Source organism: Nestor notabilis, unplaced genomic scaffold, assembly GCF_000696875.1.
Source record: "Nestor notabilis isolate BGI_N333 unplaced genomic scaffold, ASM69687v1 scaffold2929, whole genome shotgun sequence".
Taxonomy (NCBI): Eukaryota; Metazoa; Chordata; class Aves; order Psittaciformes; family Psittacidae; genus Nestor; species Nestor notabilis.
In genome coordinates, this window is record NW_009944845.1 from 1 (window position 1) to 26607 (window position 26607).

Below are 26607 nucleotides of genomic sequence, written 5' to 3' on the forward strand. Positions count from 1 at the left end.
AGCTGGGGACTCCGGTCTTGGCACTCGAGGAGGGCGGCTACCCCTGCCCGGCCTCCGCTTCTGCCCCTCTCCCAATCCGCATCTCCTTTGAGCCCCTTGTCACTTTTCTGCCGTCTGCTTTTCCATTCGACTCCCCGCTGCAGACGTGGAGGGGACGGTGGCACACGGTGACGCTTCCCTAAGGAGCGTCGAAGGCTTTCCTTTTCAGAGACAGTGCCTTTTGATTCAATGGGCTGGGGTAGATTTTTGTCCGGCTTGTCGGTCTGATGGAGTTTTTGGTAGCCACAATACAGTTTGGTAGAGGTATTCAGATTTTAGTTGCGTGCTTCAAGAAAAAGGCTATTCTCATATAATTCGGCACCACATTATATCAGTATATTTTATAGTATTTCACTTCTTTACCCCATGCAAACATGCTTGAATAGCTTACTGTTGCTGGGAGCAGTCATGTTTGTCTTCCTGGTAAACATCATATGGCAGCATAAAAGTCAACTTTTTTCACAGATCTTTGTCAGTATTCTGTTTGTCCAAACAAGAAATAAGTTGTGTTAGATAATTTAGAGGTTTATTCAAAACCTTTCTCTTTTGCTTTGTTTTTGTTTTTTGACAGGTCATGAACTGACAGAGATAAGAGAACGATCTCTGAAGACTATTCTGTTTAAATTAGATCATAACTTGATTTCATATGCAGATCTAGTCCATGAAAAAGTGCTTTTCCTTAATCTTTTGGAATGGTTCAATTTTCCAGTTGTACCAATAAAAGAGGAAGTACTAAATTTTGTGAACAGTCTGATCAAGGTATGACATACTAACATTTATTTATATTCAAACTGTGTCTTTATCAGTGGGACCTTGATGGGCTAGAGAATGGGGCAGAGGGAAAACTAATGAAGTTCAACAAGGGCAAATGTAGTATACTACACCTGGGGAGGAAGAACCCCAAGTACCAGTACAGGTTGGGGACTGACCTGTTGGAGAGCAGTTCAGCTGAGGAGGACCTGGGAGTATTGATAGATGGTAAGTTCGCTATGAGCCAGCAGTGTGCCCTTGCAGCCAGGAGGGCCAATAGTGTCCTGAGGTGCATTGGGAGGAGTGTGACCAGCAGGTTGAGGAAGGTGATCTTCCCCCTCTGCTTGACCCTGGTGAGGCCACATCTGGAGTTCGGTGTCCAGTTCTGGGCTCCTCAGTACAAGAAAGACAAGGAGCTACTGGACAGGGTCCGGCAGAGGGCCACAAGCATGATCAGAGGTCTGGAGGATCTCTCTCACGAGGAGAGGTTGCGGGAGCTGGGCCTGTTTAGTTGAGAGAAGACTGAGAGGAAGTCTCATTAATGCATATAAATATCTCAAAGGCAGGTGCCAGGAGGATGAAGCCAGACTCTTTTAAGTGGTGCCCAGCGACAGGATGAGGAGCAGTGACCATAAACTAGAACACGAGAAGTTTCACCTCAACACAAGGAGGAACTCCTTTACCTTGAGGATGGCAGAGCACTGGAACAGGCTGTCCAGGGAGGTTGTGGAGTCTCCCTCTCTGGAGACATTCAAAACCCACCTGGGCTTGTTCCTGTGTAACCTGCTCTAGGTGGCCCTGCCTTGGCAGGGGGGTTGGACTAGGTGGCGTCCAGAGGTCCCTTCCAACCCTAATGATTTGTAATTCTGTCTTCAGAATGCTGAAGCTAAATAAAACTGGATATTATTTGGTTTTGTAGCTCCATGTAATTAGATTTAGTGTTTCACAAAACCAGGAATAATAAAGCCACTGTATGTAGACAAAAAACTAAAAGAATTCGAGTGACTTGAAATGAGTCAGAGAGATAGCTGGGAAAAATAATTATTTTCTGGGTTTCTACTTTAGTTTCACTGCTGCTTCAGTTTCTCATTTAGTGTTTAATTTCTTCCTTGGGGTATGGCTTGCAGCTAAGCATTTGCACTGATCCTGGAAACTGGAGATCTAAACAATGGTGCAACTTACTTTAAAAGAGTTGATAAAATGTTTCAGGCATTTCAGAATCGCAGATTCTTACATTTTTGTGTTTTAATCACTAAACAGCAGCTATGCAGAGGAAAGAAATTCTATCCTTGATGCATGGCCTAAACGAATAAAGGCAAAATATAACCTAAGTTTTGATTACATCTTTCCTCCCCATGCTGCCACCACCCTGCACTTCCTAAGAGACATTGAGACTTTTCAGGCTAACTTTGTCAGTTATTTGTCCTAATGTAGCATCCACCTGCTGCTCAGAGAATGGTTGAAATTGGTGCAGTGGAATTCTTCTCTCAGCTTCGCCCCAGTGTGGATCCAAACTTGCAGGCCATAATTGATGGGATTCTGGATGGACTGTTCTTCCTTCCTTCTGGACTTCCTTCTAGTTCTTTATCTGTACATTATGAAACTCAGTCTCAGCCTCCAGTAGATCGACCAGGTAAATTTACATATTTTGAAGTGTGATTTATTTAGAGTGAAAATAAAGTAGAGGAAAAGTTTCTAGGCTGATGTTTTCAGGCAGAGCTGGCAGATTATTCCTGAGACATTAATGAAGTATATGGTAAGAATATTCTGCTAGAGAAGGAGTGATCTTAGCTAAGTCATGTAGTGCCATTCCTGTAATGGCATTCTGTGTATAAGAACAATCCCGTTGTTTGTAATTAGCTCTTCTCTGTCTGGTTTTTTCAATGTGTAATATCTGTTTGCTATAATGTAAAAAGGGCATGACACAGGAGTAACTTCCAGAGACAGCTTTATGGCAGCAAGTGTAGCAACTCTGAAATCTATAATTAAGCCAGTATGCTTTGCTGCTTTTTTTTGCTCAGGAGACTTTAACTTTGAAAGCAATTCAAATAAAAAAAAACAAACCAGACCCAGAAAGTAAGTATTCTAAGCGATACTAAGAAAACTACATTAACTGTATGCATTCTTTGCTTAGTTATGCATAAGTATCTGCTATAGAAAAATGTCAACTGTTTAAAATGACGTATTATGTGTGAAGTGCTTCATGTATATGTGAGGTGCTTCTGTTACATAGCTTGTTATTGATCTGTTATAATGATTTACAGTGCTGCTTAGATGTAGTCAAGAAGTAAACCCATGTGGTTCTCCTCTTCTGCCTTACAAAATTTAGCAAGTATAGAGGAGAAAATTACATACCATAGCTGTCCTTACTTCATTCTCCTGGTCCCTGTGGGAAAGACACTGCTGTTACACTGAATGGTGTAGTAATGGCCACACCTCTGTCACTCATACTGTGCAATCTCAGAGATAAAAGTAATTTCCCTGTAGTTTTTGCAGCCTGTCTGTTGCTTGGAGCTTTAGTTGACTAGAACTATATAGTGGCTGGTGATCGATTCCCCCTCCCCCCTTCCTGTTTTTCTTTCTTGCTCTTCCTTTATTTATTTTTTTTTTCCATTGCCTTTTTTATCCCTCTCCCCCCCCCCCCACTCTCTTTTTTTCCGCTCTTTTTTTTCCCCCCCCCCCCCCCCCCCTTCACTTTTTTTCCACCCTGTGCATAATGGATTATGCATAGGGGCATAATATAATAAACTTTTACATATGCATTCTTAAGCTTTATATTTTTGAAACTGACCAATTGAAGTATAATTTCTCTTATGCTGTAAGTTGTATACATGTGTGTATGAAGTAATCGTAGTGGTTGCTAACAGGGTTGTTGTATTCTCTCTGTTTCAATTTCAGTAACTGGGAAGAATTGTAAAGTAATAATCTGGGCATTATCTGGTTTGGTCTTTTGAACCAAATATTTTATTCCAGAGAGATTGCTTTTAATATTGCATACTTTGTATATGTTTTGTTATACAGTTTGTATTAATTACATGTATTTAACAGTATACATATTATATACCAGGTGGACAGCTTTTCAGCTCACCTGAAAAGACAGCAGTTACGGTAGAAAAAGGTTTTAAGTAGTTGATTTGAAAAGTTAATTTTATTGCTACGTAGGTAGATTAGAGCAAAATATTTTTTTTGGCTGCCAGTTCTCCACTGGGTAATACATTTTGTGTAATTATTTTTTGCTATTGCTTGTATGGTATGGAAGGTAGTATAAGAAAACGGGGGGAAAAAATTTACAGTTGCAGAGTATGACTGGCAAAAATAAACATTGACACATTCTTTTTACTCCACTTTCCTGATCATCTAAGACTATTTTAAAACTGTTCCCATAATGGGTTAAAACTCAAGGGCAAAAGGGAGGCAGTTCAGGAAAAGCATTTTGATAAATTAACTTTTGCTTTTGGTTGGCTGTTTTCTTTTTAGTGTACTTTTTTAAACTTACTCTTTATGTGTTTTAGTTCTGCCTCAAGAGGAAGTATTCACTGGATATTTTTGTCAAGGTAGAAGTCATGTGCCGCAGTTAGAAATACCTCCCAAAAGAACAGCTGGTATGTGTAGTTATGGAAGAAGAATATGTTAAATACAGAAAGTAGTTAGAATTGTAATTTAGATTGAATTCCATTATAAATATTATTATTGGCTATTTACCTGTTGTTATTCTGTGAAATCTAGTATCACAGAAACTACAGTTATAATGCATATGAAAATGACATTCATCTCCATCTCTCTTTTCTAGGAAATAGTGTAACTCTTTGAAATATGTTAAAATATGTTGTAATTTAAAAAACTATTTAAATTGCTCATGCTTTTTGGAAGATCTCTGTTCCATAATCAAAAGTAGCTGTTTGATTACTGGTTTATTTCACCAAAAGTTAGTCTGAAGTACCTTTCTGCTTTTCAGAAAAGTAGATTAGGTGCTTTAGAAATCTTTACCTTGTATCTAAATGAAAACCAGTGTTATGCTTTTATTTTTTTTTTGTCAGTAAAATGATATGAAATGTTTCATAGACACAGACCAACATTTTGGCAAGTCTTTAGATATACCAATATACTAGTAGCAGTTCACAGGAGAGTGTCATATTTAACATAGAATACAATGCTGAGAAATAGATTTTAAAATATGACTTTGCAGTTACTGTATGTAAATCACCAGATTACTTCTTGAGTAGTGTGTCAGCTATCTTTAGAATTGCACAATAATTCTTATAAACTTTAACTTAAAAATAGCTTTAAAGTTATGTTAGTTAAAAAGTTACTATGCATCATAATTTAGTAACACCTATAATTTCTACTACTGTAAGAGCAAAGGTCAGATTTCTTTTTTCAGAGATTGTGTTAATAAATATTCTTTAGTAGCAGAACAAAATTATAATTTAGAAGCATGATGTGGGGGATTGAGTACTCTTCCACTGATGCTATCACTTTTTCTATTTGCTAAAACTTTCTTCAATAAACATATGCCATTTTGATTTGAGATGACCTTAGTATTTTTTTGGTATTGCTGAAAACACATTAGAAGCACTTTAGTGTAAGTCTGTATTTACTAAGAAGTCTTTCTATTTCAGATAGTATGTAGTTCATAAGTTCTTGACTTTGCCATGGAAATATACAGTATAATGTTTCTATAAAATATACTCCAAAATATCCGCTCCTTTTTTTTTTTTTTTGCAGTGAAATGCTTGAAGTTTTCCACATTTCCTTGGCTAACTCTGACTTCAACAGATAGACATGTTCTTTCATCAAATGAAAGGTATAGTAATAAAAACATTATGGTTTGTTGATAGTTTTTATTTTTCTTGGGTAAGAGTGGGTCTAAATTTGTGTCCTTCTGCATCATTAGTCTGTTCCTGTAAATGACCTAATGGGTGATTTTTTTTTTTTCTTATTTTTGTTCATGACACTTCAGTCTGTCTTCTAAATTTCTCAAGTGGATCAAAGATTTCATTCAGTTAATTTTGCTGCAGGCTGGAATAAAATCATTATTTACTTTACCCCCACAGCCACTTGGTAGAGAAATCCATACTTTCAGTAGTAGCTTAACTAGGTTTAGGCCAGTAAGTTTAGGTACAATGCCTTATCCAGGTATTGAGTTATTCATATCATCTTTCTGCAGTGGTTTATTTATTTAATTTTTTTTTAATTTTAACTTTCATTTAGAAAACCAGCCCAAGGAAAAGTACTGTAGTTGGAATTCCTTTTGAATTGGCACAGAGCTGTGATAGATTTCTAGCATAGCCAGCAAGGCAGTTTCATGGATTGAAGTATTTAACAAGTCTACGCTAACTGTAAGCTTTCTTGTAAAATATGTATATATATACATATATAAAAACCAACCTGGACCTGTTTTTGTTTTTTTGTTTTTTTTTTTTTTAATTTCATCCCCACCCCGTAGTTTTGGAAACAATAAAAACATAAAAAAGTGAAGTAGAATACCCAAAAGCTTCTTGTTATTTACTGATACACATGCTAGATAATAGCTAATAAATCTCTTCCTTTATGTAACTTCCCACATGTTATTTAAGCACTTTTAAGTTATATGTGAACCTTAATAATGAAAGAAACTTTTTTATTGGTAAGAGTTAGATTACTTGTTTTGTACCACTGAGATAATCACTAGCTTCACAGGGATTTTTCCGGTTGTTTTTATCTTAATTTCAAATTCAGAATCAATAAAGATATTTCTTTTCTGGGAACTTAATTTAACATGGTTTCATAACAGCTGGAATCGGGTTTATTCTTTATTGTATACAAGATGAGCATACCTAAGGAATAATACACGTTTAAAAATGGTATGACAATATGACTATAGTATTTTTTTTCTTCAGTCTTCAGTGTTACAACTTTATTGTAAAGACTTGTTCGAGCTAATTATTACACTTTTTTGTTTGTTTGAATACATATTTAAATATGAACTGCATTTTTAGCTCTTTGAGAAGTAACAACCAAAGTTTAATTTGGAGTACGTGTGAGCTTCTTCAGGATGTGATTATGCAAGATTTTCCTAACTTCCTTCAAAGGCCAAAGATTGTACAGGCAAGAATTCACATAAAGTTTAAGGGTTTTATTGTGCTATGAGTTGTGCCAAGTAAGAATTGATGTAAATAATACAATTTGTTTCCAAACAAAATAGCTAGACAAAAGTTCCTTTATGTAAACTCTGGGTGCATGGAAGAGGGTTCATTAGCTATATATTGTGTTTAGAAAGTTACTTAGTTGTAATAATGTGAGTAATCAGTAATTAATTATTAGTGTTGAGCAAATACTTTGTTTCATCTGAATAACATGAAATTGTGTCAATGTCAGATGCACACCCTGTAATGGGATCCCATATAATGAGCCTTTAAAGCCATAGTGACTTTATTGGAGATACAGTACGGAACTCATAGGACTTACAGTCTTGCATTCAGTAAGAAAACACTAGCTAAGCCTATTTAAACATTTGTGACTTGTATTTAGTGAAAGAGTCTTGCTGGCGTGAGTGTTCACAAAGGTTCATTAATGTTCAGCTACCAGTGTAAATGATTTTCACAGAATGATAGAATAGGTTGGAAGGGACCTTAAACATCATCTATTTCCAGTGCCTCTACCATGGACAGGGATACCTTCCACTAGACCATGTTGCTCAAAGCCCCATCAGCCTGGCCTTAGAACGCTTCCAAGGATGGGGCATCCACAACTTCTTTGGGCAACCTGTGCCAGTGTCTCCCCACCCTCACAGTGAAGATTTTTTTCCTAATATCTAAGCTCTCCCCTCTGTCACCTTAAAGCCATTCGTCCTTGTCTTGTTACTACCAGCCCTTGTAACAGGTCTGTCTCCAGCCTTCTTGTAGGCCCCCTTTTGGTATTGGAAGGCTGCTATAAGGTATCCTGGAGCCTTCTGTTCTCCAGGCTTAACAGCTCCAACTTTCTCAGCCTGTTTTCATAGGAGAGGTGCTCCAGCCCGCTCTGATCATCTTCGTGGTGCTTCTCTGGACTCACTCTAACAGGTCCACCTCCTTCTTGTGTTAGGGTCCCAGTTCTGAACACTACTCCAGATGAGATCTCACAAAAGAGGGGGAGAATTGCCTCCCTCAACCTGCTGGTCTCACATCATTTGATGCAGCCCAGGATACGGTTGGCTTGCTGGGCTGCAAGTGCACACTACCCGCTGGTGTTGAGATTTTTGCAACCAGCACCCCCAAGTCCTTCTCCTCAGGGCTGTTCTCAAGCCAGTCTCTGCCCAGCTTGTATTAGTGCTTGGTATTGCCCTGACACAGGTGCAGGGTCTTGCACTTGGCCATAAGGTTTGCATGGGCTCATCTCTCGAGCCTGTCAAGGTCCCTCTGGATGTCATCCCTTCCTTCCAGCGTGTTGACCGCAATCACACGGCTTGGTGTTTTTGGAAAACTTGCTGAGGGTGCGCTCAATCCCACTGTCCATGTTGCTGACAATTACGTTAAACAGTGTGTTTTATGTCTGCAGAGCCTTTTATCTTTGCTAAACCTGGCTTTTGGGGGAGATGGAAGACATCGGTTAGCTTTGCAGGCCGTGTCATGCCTGCAACAGTTGTGCATCTTCCTGAGAAGCAGACTTAACTTTCACAGAGATCCAAGCTTTTTTTCCACAGAGCAAGGTAGCTATTTTAGGTATTTGAAATACTGTTGTGTTTTTCCTACAGGTAAGATTGTCTGAAATGATTTAAAAAAAATGCCAGCCCACAATATTATAGCAAATGTATTCTTGTGAAACTGTTTTGCTAAATGATGGTGTTCAGTACTATTCATGTACTTGTATTATTTTAAAATACTTACTAGTTTTTACAGTTTCCTGTGATGCTTCATTCATCAACTTTTCCCAGTATCCAGCTGTTTGTATGTCACCAAGAGAGGGATTTTTTTTAACTAAACCTAAATGAAATCTATAAAATAAAAGTGGGCAGAGTTTCAGAAAAGTTTTCAAGCCTCTGTGCTTAACAATTCAGTTACTAATTTCATGAGCTATATTAATGCCTTTTATTTATTTTTTTTTGTGCTCATGATCAGAAAGAGTTTAATCATTGTTTTACAGTCATTAGAGTTATTTCACAATGTTTTAATGTTTAAATTTTGTAGCTTTAATAGTGTAGATTAAATTAAGCTAACAAAATGGAAATAGGAAGACCATTAATCAACTTTGTTTCTCTACACTGGTAGTCTGGTTGTCTTCATAAGATAGCCCCTATATTTGGTGTCTTAATAAATGATGTTGGCTGTTTCTTTGCTAATTTGGTTACAATATAAACAAATCCAGTGGCCTTAGTCAGATGGTATGTTTGTAGTTTTAAAACTCAAGATTTATGATTCAGCTCTAATTTTCAGTGATTTTGCCTTGGAATTGAGCTTCCAAACTCTGCTACTTGCCAGTGGTAGGTTGTCTTAGCTCACCAATGTTTACTTGGTGTTTTCTATATCCTACCTTAGTTACTTTTACCATTACACCGCTATGTAGTATCTTTCATAATAATGGATTCCACTAACGGAAAACATATGATTTGTGTTACATAAAGGCACAGCTTCCCAAAATTCATCTATATCTTACTGTCAAGAAGCAAGAGTTCCTCCTCGTTCTCAGAATCTATCACCTGGAAGTAGTAGCCCCCGGCCATCTGTGATTGGACGTACTGTTCAGCGTCCTAGAGGAGATGGTCAAGATTGGGATGCAGCATCTTCCAGGTGGATAAAATAGGAAATAAGTATTATTATAGGAATGTATCATTAACTCCTTGTCAGTGTGTGGGATTATGTGAAAGTTTTGTTAACCTGTGAGTATTCAAGCCATATTTATGAATAGCACAGTTCTTCAAGTGATGTTCAGAATATCCAAGATCATTTTTACCTGCCACATTCTGTACCCAACCAACACTTTTAACAAAATCTCTTAGTATCGTTATTGCTTGTTCATGTGTTTGTAAGATGCAGAAAAGCATTTATTCAGGCTATTACTGTAAAGTCAAGGATTTCTCTTTTTCTCCAGCAGATGACCCCATAACTTCTTTTAAGTTGCATGCCCGTCTCATAGGTAACAGTGTACAGTATTGTCAAAAATGCTATAAATGTCTTCAAACTTTGTTGTGAAATCTGACATCTAAAAATTTGACTTCAGTATGAAATGATGAATTGTCTGCATACCCTCAAAATGTTCATATTTTTCTTTCTGGGTGGTTTTGTTACTCAACTTGACATAACAGACTTAAAGCTGCTTGTTCAAGAACCAGTATCTGTTAGTATGTGGAAATTCTAAAGTTCTTATGAATCCTTACTGTGTGCTTATTGGTAGTTCTGAGTCTCCGTGGTATATTGACTTAGTGATTGAATAACTCCTAGGTATTCAAATAGACTGTGATATTACACATGGGAATAGCTCATGTAGTTAACCGTAAGCACATCATGAGAGTCATTATATTAAAAGGTTATTTTTACTCATCTTAAGTCTAATTATTAAATTTTTGTTACGTTAACTGATATGACACTGTAAATGAACTCCAGGCTTTATGCATTCTAGGACCTGACCATTTTCCCAAGTTGTGCATATTGTGCAAGAGGTAGGTTTGGCCTGGCTATCAGTGTAGTAAGGAAATCTACATAAGAGTAACATCAGTTAAGGTTGTGATGAAACATTTACAAACCAGAGTGTGGTAATTTCTTAAAAGTATAAGGTAATATTACGAACTGTTCATAACTGTGTACTTTCATCTTCTTGCATCCTGTGTGCTGCAGTAGAGCTGCTTGCTGCCCATGAATCCCCCATTTCTTACGAAGGTATAATTTAACCCAGCATAAAGAAAAACATGATGAATAAAAAATATCATAATGTACATGACTTTTAAATTCTTAATTCTTAACTGATATTCTTTAGACATCTTTTACATTTAGTTAGAGAATGTAATGTAACACAGTCATGCCACAGTTCAGTTTCTTCAGCTTGTTTAATAATAAAAGCAACCAAACAAAAATAAAACAATCTATAGAAGTTCTACAGTTTTTTAAAGCAATTCCAGATTTCTAAATGTTGTTTACGATAAGAAAAAAAACATTAAAAACATTTTTTCTGAGTTGTATTAATTATAATGCTGCAAATAGAATAAGATTCTTTTTAAAAGCCCTTGAAAAATAGTAAGATTAGGAACTATATATAGAGATCATAATTTGAAATCATTATATATATATTAACTGGATATTTGTTTTGTCATATATACGTGGTTGCACTTAAGGCTTTCTTGGGCAAGGGAATATTTTCTGTTTTACAGTTGACAAAGAAGTCCTACAAGTTTAAACATAGGGTGCACTTAATTTTCCTTCTCAGGATTCTTGTGGCTAGCTTCATAGAATGGATTTAGTGTAGTTCAGGCTGACATTTGATTTCATAAGTGACCTTGCTTCAATCAACTGATAGACCCTGTTCATCAAAAATAACATTTCAAATCAACTGATTTTTCTTTTGCAACATTGTATTCATTGCATGTGTATTTTGTCCATTACACATTTCTAAGTGCATTTGAAGATGATTGCCGAAACGATACGTGTTCACTTGTGATGCTACCAGTTCTGACATTTTAAAAAAACAGCCAAACAAAATGCCCTTCTTACTGCAGCGCTCTTGGGTAGCAGAGAAAGGTTGGGATGGAAGGAAGGATATCCACTAAGGAAGGAGGACATTAAAATACTTGATGCTGTTTTTAACATCTATACATATATGGGTTTACTCTTTGCGAGTTAACTGTCTCTCTTTTTAATTTGTTTTGTTTGTTTATTAAGTGGAAACAGTACTCAAGCAAATGCAAACTCCAGAATCTCTCTGCATTCCCCACTTGATGTAGCACATATTGACCTACCAGTTATTGAATATGAGGACACTTTGGAATTACAGATGAAGCAGCTTAGCCTTCCTCAGTTCTGTGTTTCCATCTTGGAAAATGCAATACCTCTTCTAAGAACAGGTAAGAAAGTTTTAAGTAATTTATTTATGTATCCTTACGATCTTTAGTACAAACCTCTTAAGAAATTGCTATAATAAGGTGAGTACCTCAAATAAATAAGGTACAGATAATTATTGATATACTGTAGCTAGTTACAGCAGTTCTTTTCTAGGAACTTTGTTCAGGTCATAAGTCTTCTGATTGATTTTCAGAATGGCTACAGAAGTTTCGAGTGGTTTTTACTGATGGTGGGAAGTAGTGGTAGGAACAAGTGGGTATCTGGTGGAAAAAATGTGTGGCTGGATAATATATCATTCAAGAAAATGAAAAAATAACCACACTTTGCAAACATGTTCCTCCTGTTCAAAAAATAATAAACAAAAGAACTGGAAAAAGGTTTAGTTTTATTCTTATGAATCCAGTAACATGTGTTTTAAGAAACTTTGGTAATGATAGTCTAATCTAACTAATGATTTTTTAGGTTCTAAGTTGCAAAGTCTTTTTGAAGGACAGTCTGTTTCCTCTTAGTTTGTCCAAAGTGGTATTTAATTGTAAACCAATGCAATTTAAAACAGATATTGGTAAATGTGGTAAGGCTTTCAAATGTAGGAGCTCGAAATGTGTATCTATTTATGACTAGGTTACTAAAATTTGTTTTTTAATATACCTGTCAACATTTCCTGAGCTGCCTAGAGGCTTTAACTTATAACAATGATATGAAATATATATGAAACTTCCGTTTACTGTTGTTTTTATGATATTTTTATAACTTTTTATGACTTTCTGTTCTGTCACAAAACACCAATTTACTTGTGTATTTCATAGTAACATCAAGGTTAATCTGTGTCCACAAAAAAATTACTCAATCCTTTTTTTTTTTTTTTTGGTGTTTTTTTTTGTCTGTGTTTTTTGTTTGGGGTTTGGTTTTTTTTGGTAATAAACAAAACTAAAATTAATAAAAGTTAGGTTTTTCCTTTTCAGAATAGTGACATTTAGATGTTAATTCTTCACAAGCACATTCATGACTTCTGGCATCTTGTCTTTTACTTATAATGTGAAACTGCAGAAAATGTTTTTTTCCATTTCTGGTGCATATCACTTCAAATCTGCAGAATTAAAATGCAGTGTATTTTTCCATCTTTCAAGATTATTTCTTTGCATCTTATTATAGAACTAAAATAGTTTAATTATCCGATGAAGTTGTTATGTCTTTGTTTCTCTTGCCCTCAGGTTTTTTTACACTTTTCAAACTAGTCGATGATACCTCTTTCTTCTACTGAGCTGTAACATGATGCAGATTGTAAGCAAACTAATATTTTTATCCTGTTGCTGTTCATCTGAACTATTGTAATCTGAAGGCACACTGTGATAGCGTGAGACAGTGACACACAGTAGCACACTTTCTCATATGGTTATATTTACTGATTTTTTTTCTTCAGTAAAATCAATAGGCACTTTTACAAACATTATTATCACCTTATATGGTATAGCGTAGATTTTCTCTTTCTGGGTGAAAGAAAAGCAGTAAACTTACTGTAAAATTTGCTTGCTTGTTTTTTACAATATAATGTATATTTCAGTTAAGCTCAAATTCTGTTTCTTGTGGAGAAGTTCATTGAAATTTGATTTCCTTTGTGCTGACCTGTCTTGTGAGTTAAATCATTTCAGAAATCAATAGTGGTGTGGCTTGTGGGTTTTTTGGTTTGGGGTTGGTGTGGGTTTTTTAACTGTGGGGTTTTTGTGATCTATTTTAAGCTGCCATGCTTGTCTGAAGTTCACTGTTAATACTGCAAGTCTTAAAGACAGTTATTTAAATCTGAACAGTAAAAGATTTGTTTTACAGTCACTGATTATGTCTTACTGTTCATTTAGTAATAAGGAACTCTTAGCACATACTAACTGTATGTTGTGAAATATTAGTATTTTGCTGATACATTCATGTAAGAGTATGGTGGAATGAAATTGCATGTCTGTAGATCATGACAGCTACAGCAAAGCGTTGCAGACATTATGTTTAGTTATTAACTTAATAGTTAATAGTTTTTGAAGCTGTAACTCAAATTAAAACCACCATTACTTAAAACTTGCATTGCAATGGAGAAATTTATGAAGTCACCTTTCAAATGTTTTAACTGCAGAAATTTGATCAATAATTTGAAAATAGCTGAGAAGAGAGAAAAAGTGCTTTTAGAAGGTTTTTGGACATATACTCTTTAAATTGGCAACATTTTGTCGAAAATAAATGGAAAATAGCGCTTCTGTGAGCTAGGAAAAGCAAGTTTTCAAAAAGGCCTTGTGCCATTCCCTGCCATATGCTTACTCAGAGCAGATCACTTAGGCTACAAATTACATGAGCTGTTGTCTTTGTAACTACCTATCTAGTCACACCACATATATGTTTTTCCTCAGGTATATCAACAAGGCTTCTACAGTGTATAAACTCTACAAAATATAGAAAAGACAATAAATTAATGTTCAATCATAATAAGCAGTATTTTGGTTTTACTTTTTTTTGAAGAGTTTGAAGGATGCAAAATTTTAGTGGTAGTTAAAAGAATAAATTGGAAGTTCAGTGGTGGTGTGTGAAATCCATCCATGGTTTTAAATAGAAACATACCATCAACAAGTAACTGAGCCAACACTTGCACTAAATTGAGTATTTGGGGAAAACTGTCACGGTATGATGTGCTAGGATGCCAGACAGTTTTGGCATCCTCTCTTGTATGATGCTGAAAATATTTGGTCTGGCTCCAGATATTCTGCCTTGTTCTTCATGAAACCTTCTAGCCTTTGACTGCTTCTCCTCTATTGTCTCATTATCTGTGGACATTAGGGGGAGGTTTATATTTGTAGTAAATGTAGGCTGTAAATGTTTGGGCTTGGTCCAGATTTCTATTCAAGCATAAAACTGTAAAGAGTATAAAAGTCACAAATAGACCCGATTAGCCTTGTTTGTTATTAAAAGATACTGATTCAGAAGGAGCAATGAAAATCAATGAATATTGGCCTAAAGAAGGGGGTGGGGGAGAAATTGTTATGAAGAAAAGTACAAGTGTTTGAAGTGGGTATTCATCTTATTGCCTTTAAAAAGAAAATCTCAAACAAAATAATCTGTGATGAAAACCGCTATTGCTATATCAAAAATGCAGATTAACAGGGATAGGTAATATCATAGAATCACAGAATGGTTTGGGTTGGAAGAGACCTTAAAGACATAGTTCCAACCCCCTGATATGGGAAGGGACATATTCCGCTAGACCAGATTGCTCAAAGCTCTGTCCAACCTGGCCTTGAACACTGCCAGGGATGGGGCAGCCACAACTTCTATAGACAACCTGTGCCAGTGCCTCACCACTCTCACAGTAAAGAATTTCTTCCCAATAGCTAACCTAAATCTCCCCTCTGTCAGTTTAAAGCCACCTCCCCTTGTCCTGTCATTACAGGCCCCTTTTAGGTACTTGGAATGGTGCTCTAAGGTCTCCCCAGAGCCTTTCCAGGCTAAAGAAGCCCAAATCTCTCTGCTTGTCTTTATACGAGGAGTGCTCCAGCTCTGATCATCTTTGTGGCCCTCCTCTGGACTTGCTTGAGCAGGTCCATGTTCCTCTTGTGTTGGGGGCCCCAGAGCTGAATGCAGTACTCCAGGTGGAGACTCACAAGAGCCAAGTAGAGGGGGAGAATCACCTCCTTTGACCTGATGGTGATGCTCCTTGTGGTGCTGTTCTGGATGTGGTTGGCTTTCTGGGCTGCAAGCACACACAGCCAGCTCATATTGAGCTAATAAGCATGGCAGATCCATAGCCTAGCTCTCTGGGTGGGAGCGATAAGTGACTTTATCCTAAACTTTAAAGAAGTCCAAGTAACTGGATTTACAGCTGTAATAAATTTTATGTACTGCTGTTGGATTTAGGGGAAATGCAGTCTTTCTTCAAATATGTGATTGCTTTAATATCTTGCATCGTGATTTTTGGCTAGTTATTGTCCTCTATGATTCAGAGCTATTGGTGGTTGAGGGCAGTTAGCAGTAGTTTAGTAGAAGTGTGTAGGAAAATTAAAATATCAGAATTCCAGATTTGGAATAATCCCTTGTTCAAAATGGTGTTTTCTGAATATCATAATATGTTTTGCCTCTATTTGAATTTATCCTCTCATTTGTATTCCCAGGCAGTAAGAGAGTGACTATGGAAGTTCTTGAATTGCTTGTTGAAGACATGTTCCTTATTGGTGATGCTATTTCTGAAAATGTTTGGGAAGATGATAGCCTTTTTGCTTTGGAGTTGGTAAGAGTCTTTAGTCTTTGATCAGCCGTATTTAACAGTCTGCTTTTATAAGCCTCTGACATTTTCCAAAGTGATTCATACTCATATCTAATCTTCTGCTGAGCTACCCTTTTGAAAATCTTAAATAGTTTATTACTAGTTCTATCACTCATTATTTTTTAAACATTGTAAGTTTTTTTACTAGATGATACTTGATGTTTCACCTCAAGAAAATAAGTTATTAATTTTGTCTTGTAGTGAAAGGCTGTTAAGCAGCCATCGAGAGAAACAAGTGTAGGGAGGGAGATCTGGGGGAGAACCACTGACTACAAATGAGGAGACCAATTTGATGTAAATGACAACTTTCACTTTTTTACTCCTTATAAACTATTAAAATTAGGGAGGTAACTGTGTAGGTCCAAGACTGGAATTGTAAAATACATGGTATCCATTTTTGCAGAACTTAATATAAGAAACTTAATTTAATCTTTCATGTAGTTGTTGTATGATTGACATCAGTATGTTCCATTGCAGGTAAACCTGTCTAACAGCAGTAGAAACTGTAAGCATCATCACATATACATCATGCTGACCATTGTTAGTAAGATAATGTTTGTTTCCAGGCCATTAACAAGCAAAACTCTGCAAATAAGCTGAGTGATTGTATACAGCTGTATCGATTTTTCAAAAAAAAAAAGGGGGTATATGCTGATACAACTTTGTTCCATTGGTAGACCTTTGAGATTTTTTTAGTGAAATACTTTTCAGATATAAAATTGACCTCCCATTGAAAGTTATGAATCTGCTTCAATTTGTGATGCAGACCTAGACTGTGCAGTGTGATTCAATAAAGCTAATTTTGATAAAGCAATTGCAAGGCAGGAAATAGAAAAACCTCTCTTTTGTCTTCGTGTTTGAGTAAGTAAAAATAACTGATTGAACAATTTTAAGAAACAACTGTTAAACTTACCCATGCATTATTTAGTGCTATATCAAATGAAATGTCTTTTATCAGAAGTAGACTGTGTTTTCAGAGTTGTTAACGCTTCAGTGCTTAGAAAACATGCTTCCTCTTTGTGTTTTGTATTAGCTCCAAGGGAAGGAGGTCATGTGTCTCCTTTCTAGGAAACTTGAAAGCATTTCTTGCATAACTTTATTGCTTTATGTTTCTTTGTTTATTGTATTTTAAATCCCTGCTCTAGTATATCTTTGTGAAGAATAGGTATTTTGGGAATTCCATTTAAAAATATTTAAGTTTGTAGCTGTATGTATTTTAGCTATGCTTTTAATGCTTTCTTCCTCCAAAGTAAAATTTTTATTGTTTTCCAGTTTTGTCATGTGTACTTAAGTGCAGTTTGATTCTGCCATGTCAGAAAGTGAGATACTCAAATTGTCATAACCTCTCAGCATTTTTTGATCACTAGCTTTGAGACAGTCGTCCCTGTCTTGGGGAAGGATAAACTTGTTGAATTTACTTTTGAGTTGAAACTGCCATGATCTTGAAGCAGAGGCACTTCTTGCCTCTGTGAACTGTAGCAAACTTGCTTTTTTGAACTCCTGAAGATGAAAATTAATCCTTTTCATCTTGCTGTGTAATAATGTGTGTCTATAATTACTTTAAAAGACTGATTTGCTTTAGTCAATTTTTTCTTGTCGTTTTATTTATTCAACTGTTTTGAGATAAATAATGCTTAATTACTTAACAGTGACTATCAGTTTCTGGAATTGATAAGATTAATGTTACATGAATTATTGCTTTCTTAATCAATATTTTTCATTCCAAAACTGGCAACTGAAATTAATTCTACCTTTGTTCTAGTGTCCTTAACTACAAATCTGACTTTTTCAGGTGACCAAAATTATATAAACTAATTTTGTTTTCTCTACTGTCGGTGAGCTAGATTTATGCAAATGGTAGTGATTCTGAGAAATGTGCTATTTCCTTTGAGAATGAATAGGAATAAAAAATATTTGATGTTCTCAAAGTTTGGATTGTGGTTTGTGATGGGTGTTTTTGGTGGTGGTGTTTGGTTTGGGGTTTTTTTGTTTTGTTTTTTTTTTTTTTTATTTTTTGGGGGGTAACGCTTTATTAGGAGGTTCAAATCAGCTTCTAATATTTTCATATAAAAAATGAGCTTCAAAATAGTTTAAATTCCAGAAGTTCAGATATGTAGGGAGAGAATAACCAGTGACACCAAAGTATTCAGCACTATACTGAAGACAAGAGTGAGTTCTAGAACTAATGAACAGTTCTGTTCAGATGACAAACAAAATGCTGTGCATTTTGTACCATCTCTTCATTTTAAAATTATTTGGTAAATTGTGTTAATGACGCTCTGGGTGCTGGATAAATGCTATAAAGATAGAGTAATGTGTCAATTATTTCTAATGACTTTATTTCTGATTTTTGTTCTCAGAGAGACAAATTACTTCTGGTCTTCGGTTTGCTTGGGGAAACTATATTATATCACAAAAGCAATATAAGTGCAGAGCAGCCCGAGGTGATGTTGGTGCATCACAGAATGGCATTTATTAGCATTTCACTCTTCACTGTTAGATTACTGCAAATACTTCTCCCTGTGGAAAAGGTATGCCATCACTATTTTAAGTCGTTGTGATTCTCTTTTGGTTTTGCATTTAAGAGGTCAAAAAGTGATACCTTCCTCAATGTTTAATACTGGGAAAATAGCCACTGGATAGAGAAATTAATCTGACTTACTTTGGGTGATATATGATCACGGAAGGCAATTTTGTCAGTTCTTCAGTTATCAGTGCATTCTGCAGATTTCAAGTCTTAAAAGCTCCACTTTTAATACAGTTTTTTGAGTTTCTGAAATTCAATGTTCTTTCTACTCCTATAGTGTTGTTTTTTTTCTAGTATGATGCATGGTTTGCAAAGCTGTGCTGCCCCCTGCTCGTTTATAGTATGCATGCAAGCAAGGCTAAGCAAGCCTGGAATTACATATTTAAAATCATCATTCTTAATCAGCTAGAACATAGTAAGCAATTATGTTTCATACATCATGGTGATTTTAATTATTCTTTGCTTCCAGTGCTCTTTAAAAAAAGTTCTGTTGTAGCTCTTGAGTTTGTTTGTTTTGTATTTATTTCGGATGGGGGGCATCATCTGATATTTGGAAGTTTTTGTTGGATGGAAGGTGTTAGAAGGTGTTTAAGGCTGTATGGTTTTAGATTTTTTTTTTTTGGATTAGTCTTTATAGCAGTGTAGCTCTCTTTTAGACATATTTCTGAGTAGCAGAGTGATATTCAGCTACAGCTTTTTTGTCACAAGTATTAAGTCTTTTACTATTAATATGAATAGTCTCTTGTACCTACAAATGACGTAGACATTAATATAATGATTTTTTTATAATTTTTGTCTTTATGTATGTAATACAAAATTTGAATTCTGTCTGTGACAGGAGTTGCAAAAAGAATTACTGGATTTGAGGTCAGAATTTTAATCAAAGAAATATTGTAATACTTGTAGTAAAAAAAACCCCAAACCAACAACAGAAATGCCAGTTCTTAGTATGTGATGTTACTATTGAATGACAACTTTTTGTTAAATACAGAAATAATTGTGGTCTGTGTATTCTCTGCCATCTAGTGTTTAGACAGTAAATTGACCTGGCCAGCCGTGTGTGTGGTTAGTGCTGTGGCTGGATCATGTGCAACTTCTGTGGCTAGTTGCAGGACTGGTATGAGGACTGACATCTAATGAACTCTCACTTTTTAGTTAAACAAATAATAATTCTTTGTATACAACTTATTCAATATATTGTTCTTTCTTTAATTTTTAAGTAACAGCATGGTGATTGTGCTTTTTGAATAACTGCAAATGTTGGGTTTACTGTGTTTTCAGGCTGTTATTCTGACAGTTATTTTCCTTTTCAAAGGCGAGTAAAGTTTTACAGAAGAGTTTGCTGAATGCTTTATTTATTCTCTCTCTGGATGTGTCCTTTTCCTTGGAATACCCCAGCATTTACGAATCCATTGCAGCCTATCTGGAGCAGATGAGTACTGAGAACTACAGCATTTATAAACAAGCTTCAGAAGCTGCACATTCAATTGAATGCACTTGTAGCTTTATGATTGAAGTTCATAAGAAGGTGTGGAATTATTATATTAAATGTTTCCTGTAGTCATGTTTCTTTCCTCTACTTCCCTTTCTCTGTGGTAAAAGCTATAGTCTAGCATAGCCAAAGAAAATCCATGAATATTCTGTGCCATGCAAGATGTAGTTAATTTATATTTGTTTTCACTAGTACAACTCATGATGATTGTAAAAATCTTATCCTAAGTAAAACCAAAGAAATAAACACTTGGAGACTGGAAGTGAGCACAAAACTTCATATGGGCAAAGAAGTAAGAAGTAACAAAGAAGCAAAAACTCTATTAAGTGTGTGTATATATGTGCATGTATGTATGTTGTTCAGTATTTGAATAGTTCAGAAAATTTTAATTCCCAGTTGGCAATTGTAGCTCTAATAACTACATCCAGACTCTGAGATTTGTGTGTTTCACTTTGTTATGAAGACAACTAATATATTTTGCTTTATTTGTTGAGATTCTAGCATGGTACCAAAATATTCTTCTCCCTTAGAAAAGTAATAGTGCAAGATGCTGGTTCCACCGATACTAAAATAAATTAATAAAATGTAGCAATATAAACGTAGTGCTATCTTAAATCTGAGTTAATCTGTCCTTTATGCAGGCAGGTTCTGAACTTAATAGAAGCAATACTTTGCTTGTAAAATGCTATTTACAATGAAGTTAACTCCAACAAATTTAAATGACTCAGTTTAATGTATTTGCTAACCAAGAGTATGAAGGCATATGTACTTATATTTAAAAAAATAAACCCAAACAACAGACTTAAGTGTAATAATTATTATTAATGAGTAATAGTTAAAGAAGATATTCATTATACTCTTCTCACATAAAATGCATGTTGATTTTAAAAAATAATCATTTGATTGAAAGCGTAAAGTGCTCAAGGATGAGTCTACTTAATCATTTTAGAAAGTGTTTTGAATAGGGTTACAGTATTCGTGCTGTAAAATGTTAGATATGTTATTCTTATTGAGTTTAATAGAAGTTTATTTGGATTCAGCAGCTGAAGGTTTTTCAGCTCCCAAGAGTAGGTTCTAAAATTCATTTGTTTGAAATCTATTGAATTTGTTAATCAGGTTAATTATAAACTTCTATGAAAGGCTGAACCAAACCCCACTTAGTACATTATTAAATGATGATAAATTTGGAAAGATTGTGATTAATGTGTACTTTACTATTACTAATTCTGATAGTTTCTTTCTCTTAATTTTACTTCTCAGGGTGACAAGAATCTTTCTGAATTAGTAGAATTGGCAGATCAGGCCTTGAGTAGTCTACCCTACCATCAACATTTTCCCTTGCTTCAGGAATGCATTCACATATGCTCAAATATGTGAGTACATTACTATTTAAAACTCTTACTTGAGTAAATACAATCTTTCTTTTATGGATGAAGTTTCTCAAGTAGAAGTTCAATTTGTTTATTCGTTGTATTTGAACAATTGTTTTCTTCTAGCCATTGAAAGGTGTCCTCTAAATAATTTGTGTCATTCTGTAGTAGGTTTCTTGAAAATTGAATTTCAGGTGCTAAAAAACTGTTTTATTCTTTTCTCTGTATCAGCTTTTATGTAGATAAAGTTACTATGTTATTTACAAAGAAAGAGTCTTAAAACTCTTTGACCTGTCTTTGAAACTTTTAAAAGTTCTTCTGTTCCAACTTTTATTTTACTTTCAGAAATTCTGAAGAACTTATTTTATTGTAGATGTTTTATATTACAATATGGTATCTCATTTATTAAACAGCATGTTTTTATTGCTTTTTAGATTTTCTATGCCTCTAGTTTGAGAATTTAAGTTACCCTGTGGTGCCTGGAAATGTTCTGTGTTGAACACTTAATTAGAAATACAAAAATCTTAATTTTATACTGATTCAGAATTTGACTTTAGGGATTTTTTTTCAATTGAAACTACATTTAGGAGCTCTCTAGTAAGTATTTTTAAATTATGAAACATCAAATCACTTTTCAGTCTTCTAATCCTTTTAGAATTAATTATTGTTTGATTACTGCTTCAGGCAACAGGAAATTCACTTCAACATTTTAACTAACATAAATTCACTTTGTGATAGTGAGATGGACTTACATCCAAAAGGAAAAAAATTCTGAAGGCATAGAATTTTTTTTTTGTAATTGTATACTGTGATCTAAGGGGCATATTGAAGCTCAATAGAATTTTATGTTTTCAGATGAACATAAATGTTTGTCAGGCTCCTAATTCTGAAGAAAGAATTTTTAAAAACTATAGTTTCTGATTACCTGTATGTATAAAAAAAATAAATGTACAAAAGTGAAGACTGATATTATGATTTTGGCAAATATATTGTGATCTCTGAACTTCTGTCAAGTAATTTTTCAGGCAGTATACCTTTTCAGGATGTATTTTTAGAGATTATGCTGAAATTTAACAGGAAAATTTTTGTAGGCATCTTTGGGTACTGTAAAGTAAGGAATAGTTAAAGTAATTATTTTTCATTTGTAGTTGGAAGTCTGCTGAGGCTAACTCATTGCTCCAGGCTGAGGGTCAGAAGATGCTTCTCCATCTGTTGTCTTATCCTTCGCTGAATATAAAAGCTGAAGCCTATCACTGCTGTTTGGAAGTGGTTAAGGTTAGAACTAATGCTTGCTCAATACTGTTGGTGGTGTGCTGAATAATGCCTATTACATGATTTTTAATGCAAATACTGTGTTACATGCTGTGAGACCTGTACAGGTCTCATGAGGTTCACATGGACCCACTTGTTAAGGGGTACCTGGGCAAAAATAATTTTGTGTTGACTGGTTTTCTTCTTTTTACAAGGATGTTTACTGAAGGAAAATAACCCAATAATGTGGGGCTGTTTTATTTTTGCTTTTGTTTTATATGAATATTTTGTCACTGCCTTAATTTTTTATAAAGAATATGAACTTCCTAAAAGTATGGCTATACTCTGTTTGATGAATGGCAATGTCATATCCATCAGGTCATATTCATTCATATTCAGTAATATTGGCTCACAAAATAAAAGCTTTCACATCATCATAGAATAGAATCATAGAATTGGAAAGGACCTTAAGATCATAGAATCATAGAATAGTTAGGGTTGGAAAGGACCTTAAGATCATCTAGTTCCAACCCCCCTGCCATGAGCAGGAACACCACACACTAAACTATGTTGCCCAAGGCTCTGTCCAATCTGGCCTTGAACACCGCCAGGGTTGGAGCTAATAATAATTTTCTCTAATGGACATCAGCTAAACTTACTGTGCTTATAGCACAATTCACTAATGTGCAAAGATGCTGGAGCTAGTCTTTCACAAGAAAACTATCTTTACTGGATGACATTTGCATCTCTTTGTGAGATTTTTACGTGTCTGTTTTAGGTTTTACTTATTTTAATGTAATACCAAGAAGCATATTAAGTTTGTCTAGTCTATTTTCACTATTCTTTAAAATAAAACCTAAATTATTTTGTGCTTTTCTTAGTCCTGCATAGCAAGGAAATTTTCAGTCAGTAATCTATAAAGTTGGTGTTTCTTCCAGGGTTTTGAGAACTGTAGTCTTCTAGACTGCATGGAGAAAGCCTGGCAGACAATTTCAGGCAGTCTATAAAACAAGATGCAGTAGTGGAGAGTGTTTGAATTTTTTGTTTTATGAATTTTGAAACTAACCAACTTTATTTTTACTGAAGGACTGTTTAGGTATTCCTAATATTACTAAGCCTGTGTCTTCAGTCTGCCACGGAATACATTTTCTTCTTCATCCGAAAGTTTTATATGAAATCTGTACGTTTGGCCTTCAGGAAGATAAGAATAAGGTACTGTGTTTAGTAGCTATATTTATAAGTTGATGTGCATGCAGAGTAGGTATTGATATTCTCCATGGTGGTCTGAGGCTTACCTGAAGTTTTGACTATGGTAGTTTCTTGCATATAGAAAAGCTGTGCAAACAGTGAAGTTACAGTAAATGGAAATATTTTTTTTATGATGAATTCGGAGGCAAAAGAAGTTATAGGCAGAAGATGCTGTTGAATGTAATAAAGACTAATGAAAAATGAGGAAGCCATGTTTTCTAATGTTTTCCTGTAACATATTCAGCCCTAATAAAATGTGCATATGGTGAAATAGTATGTATGGTGTTTTCCATTTATGGAAAATGGGAAGTCTCAAGTCTTTGTAAAGGTGGAATGATGTCTGAAATTTGTGCATTGGTTAAGGAGCAAAAAGACATTATAAATATGCAATGTCTTCAATATGAAAATGTATTTCATCACTGCAAACACATCAGTGTTTAATTACCTGAGTATTACAGAAGTGTTTTACAGTATTATAGGGTAAAATTTCCATTGGATTTATATCCATGAACACTTAACATATATCTGCTATTTCCTAGTTTACATATATAGCTAATTAGGGAGTTCTGAGAGAGGTAAAAAATTACTTAAGTTTGTAACTACCTTATAGCTGATCTATAAGGTCCCTACAGTCAGAGGGGAAAGAACATTGAGTAACTTTTTTTGGTTGTGTTTGTTTGTTTGTTTTTTTTTTGCGTGTCTCCTAAAATGAAAATTTTTTTTGTAGCACAGTATTGTGCACAGTTCCATTTAGAATTGAATTTTTAGATTTTAGCATTTTAAAAGGAGTAAAAGTACCTTTTAATAAGGTACTTTTGAAAGGAGTAAAGTACCTTTTGATAATGTACTGTGTATGTGTTAGTAATTTATCTTTTTCAAGGAAAGCATTTATTTTGTCTACTCCCTTGGATGCCTTATTTAAAAGACTGGCAGTTTTCTCTTTTAGTGATTGGTTGAGCATAACAAATAGACTTCCATTCATAGTGAATTTAAAAAGATTGTTGAGACAAAGAATGCTTGTTTACAAAATTTTCTCATTTTGTTCTTTTTACCTTATAATGCATTCTTTTTGTTAGTCTAAGGAAGAGTGAATTCAGAGAAACTTTTTTTTTTCCCCTTCTGTTCCCTTTGCAGTAATATTAGCTTTTAAATACTTTAATATTGCATATAGTATACATTATGTACTGTACACTGGATACATTAATACAGTATAAGTGGTGTATCATATACATCATATACCTTTTCTCTTTTTTTGATAAAGAGCTTCAGATGAATCCACGTACAATTTGAAATATTTGGTAACCTTCTTAGTTTGACTGTTTGCCTCAAGCAAGTGAAATTGTCATGTAACAGGCTTCAAGCCTCTTTTCTTCCTGTATCTTCAGAAGCATATCAAAGCATACCATAAAGGCTGGGAATGAAATATATGGTCAGGAAAGAAATGAACCATAATTTATTTTACCTGCAGGATAGTGGATCCAATAGGTGTATAAGTTGAAGTAGTGATTTCTTTTATTTCAGAACAGACAAACCAGAATTCTAAGGGGAAAATAATTAAGTGCTATTTAGGCAGAACTATTTGTGTGTCTTATCTGAGAGGCTTTTCTAATAACTTAATGTTTAGTGTGAATGACGATTTAAAAGTAGCATTCTGCAGTGACAATGCTTTGTATATAAACATCTCAAAGAGAAAGGATATTTTTATATAAAGTTTCCAATCACAGGATTGACAAACTGACCTAGACACTTAAGCGGTTGCATTAGTTTCTTTTTTTGTGTTACTGAGCAGGTGAACTCGACAGCCAAGGCCATTCTGATGCATTTATTACAGGGACAATTAGTAATGGCAGTACTGACTTGGAACAAGTTCATTGAGGCCCTCCATCCCGTCATTCCTGTTTTACAGGTACTTCAAAACACTTTGTCTGAATTTGTTGTGTGAAGTTATGTAAACAACAACACTATTATGCTAAACAACAAACAGAATATTCACAAAGTAGCAGATGAAAAATAGGTTAACAGTAATATGCCTACAGACTTGTTTTGTTGGATGTCAAACGGAGAAATGTTTTATACAGGGCCCAATGCCAGTCACAGTTACTACTTTGAATTTGCAGACATATTTGAGCCTGATATTACTGGACTGTGAAACTTTGACATGTCGTCGTAGAAATCAGCAAGTACTGACTGGGACTTAAATAACTTGAAGATATGGGTGGATAATCCAATTATAGATTAAAACATTGCATACTTTTTAAAACTAGCTAATAATTAGAATGTATCTCATATCTTAAATTATAACTCCTCTGCGATGATTATATAATTTTATGATCAAGTATGCACCCAATAAATAGCAAGAGGTGTAAGCTGTATTTTCTGTATATTTTGATACTTGTTTTTTGTTTCTTGTTTCCAATATTATAGAAGTATCAACAGTGTTAAATTTACACCTTAGTCTTCATATCTGTAACAACGTGCAAATTTTCTTTTTGTTATTTTGAGTCTCAGCTTGATCTAATGGGAACTCGTGTTTTTCTTGGTCTGATTTTCAGCCTAATTGCTCCATCCAGATTATTTACCATTTTTTCTCTGGTGCTAGAAATTTCCCTTTTTTTATTTGCCTATAATCT

The 26607-nt window shown here is 34.8% G+C and overlaps 1 protein-coding gene across 1 annotated transcript in view; it reads left to right on the forward strand.

The window, feature by feature from the left end:
- Positions 1-610: 610 nt before the first annotated feature.
- The window catches only part of LOC104399106 (rotatin-like), a gene marked incomplete at both ends in the record, with an annotated part of 38013 nt that continues 12016 nt past the window's right edge, over positions 611-26607 (forward strand). Inside the window, 15 exons of the mRNA XM_010022589.1 lie at positions 611-798; positions 2224-2409; positions 4316-4400; positions 5515-5593; positions 6768-6876; positions 8305-8455; positions 9368-9533; positions 11616-11797; positions 15938-16053; positions 18450-18620; positions 19932-20144; positions 21369-21481; positions 22627-22753; positions 23816-23941; positions 25767-25883. Coding sequence (XP_010020891.1) covers positions 611-798; positions 2224-2409; positions 4316-4400; positions 5515-5593; positions 6768-6876; positions 8305-8455; positions 9368-9533; positions 11616-11797; positions 15938-16053; positions 18450-18620; positions 19932-20144; positions 21369-21481; positions 22627-22753; positions 23816-23941; positions 25767-25883 — 2129 coding nt within the window. The remainder of the gene's footprint in view (positions 799-2223; positions 2410-4315; positions 4401-5514; positions 5594-6767; positions 6877-8304; positions 8456-9367; positions 9534-11615; positions 11798-15937; positions 16054-18449; positions 18621-19931; positions 20145-21368; positions 21482-22626; positions 22754-23815; positions 23942-25766; positions 25884-26607) is intronic.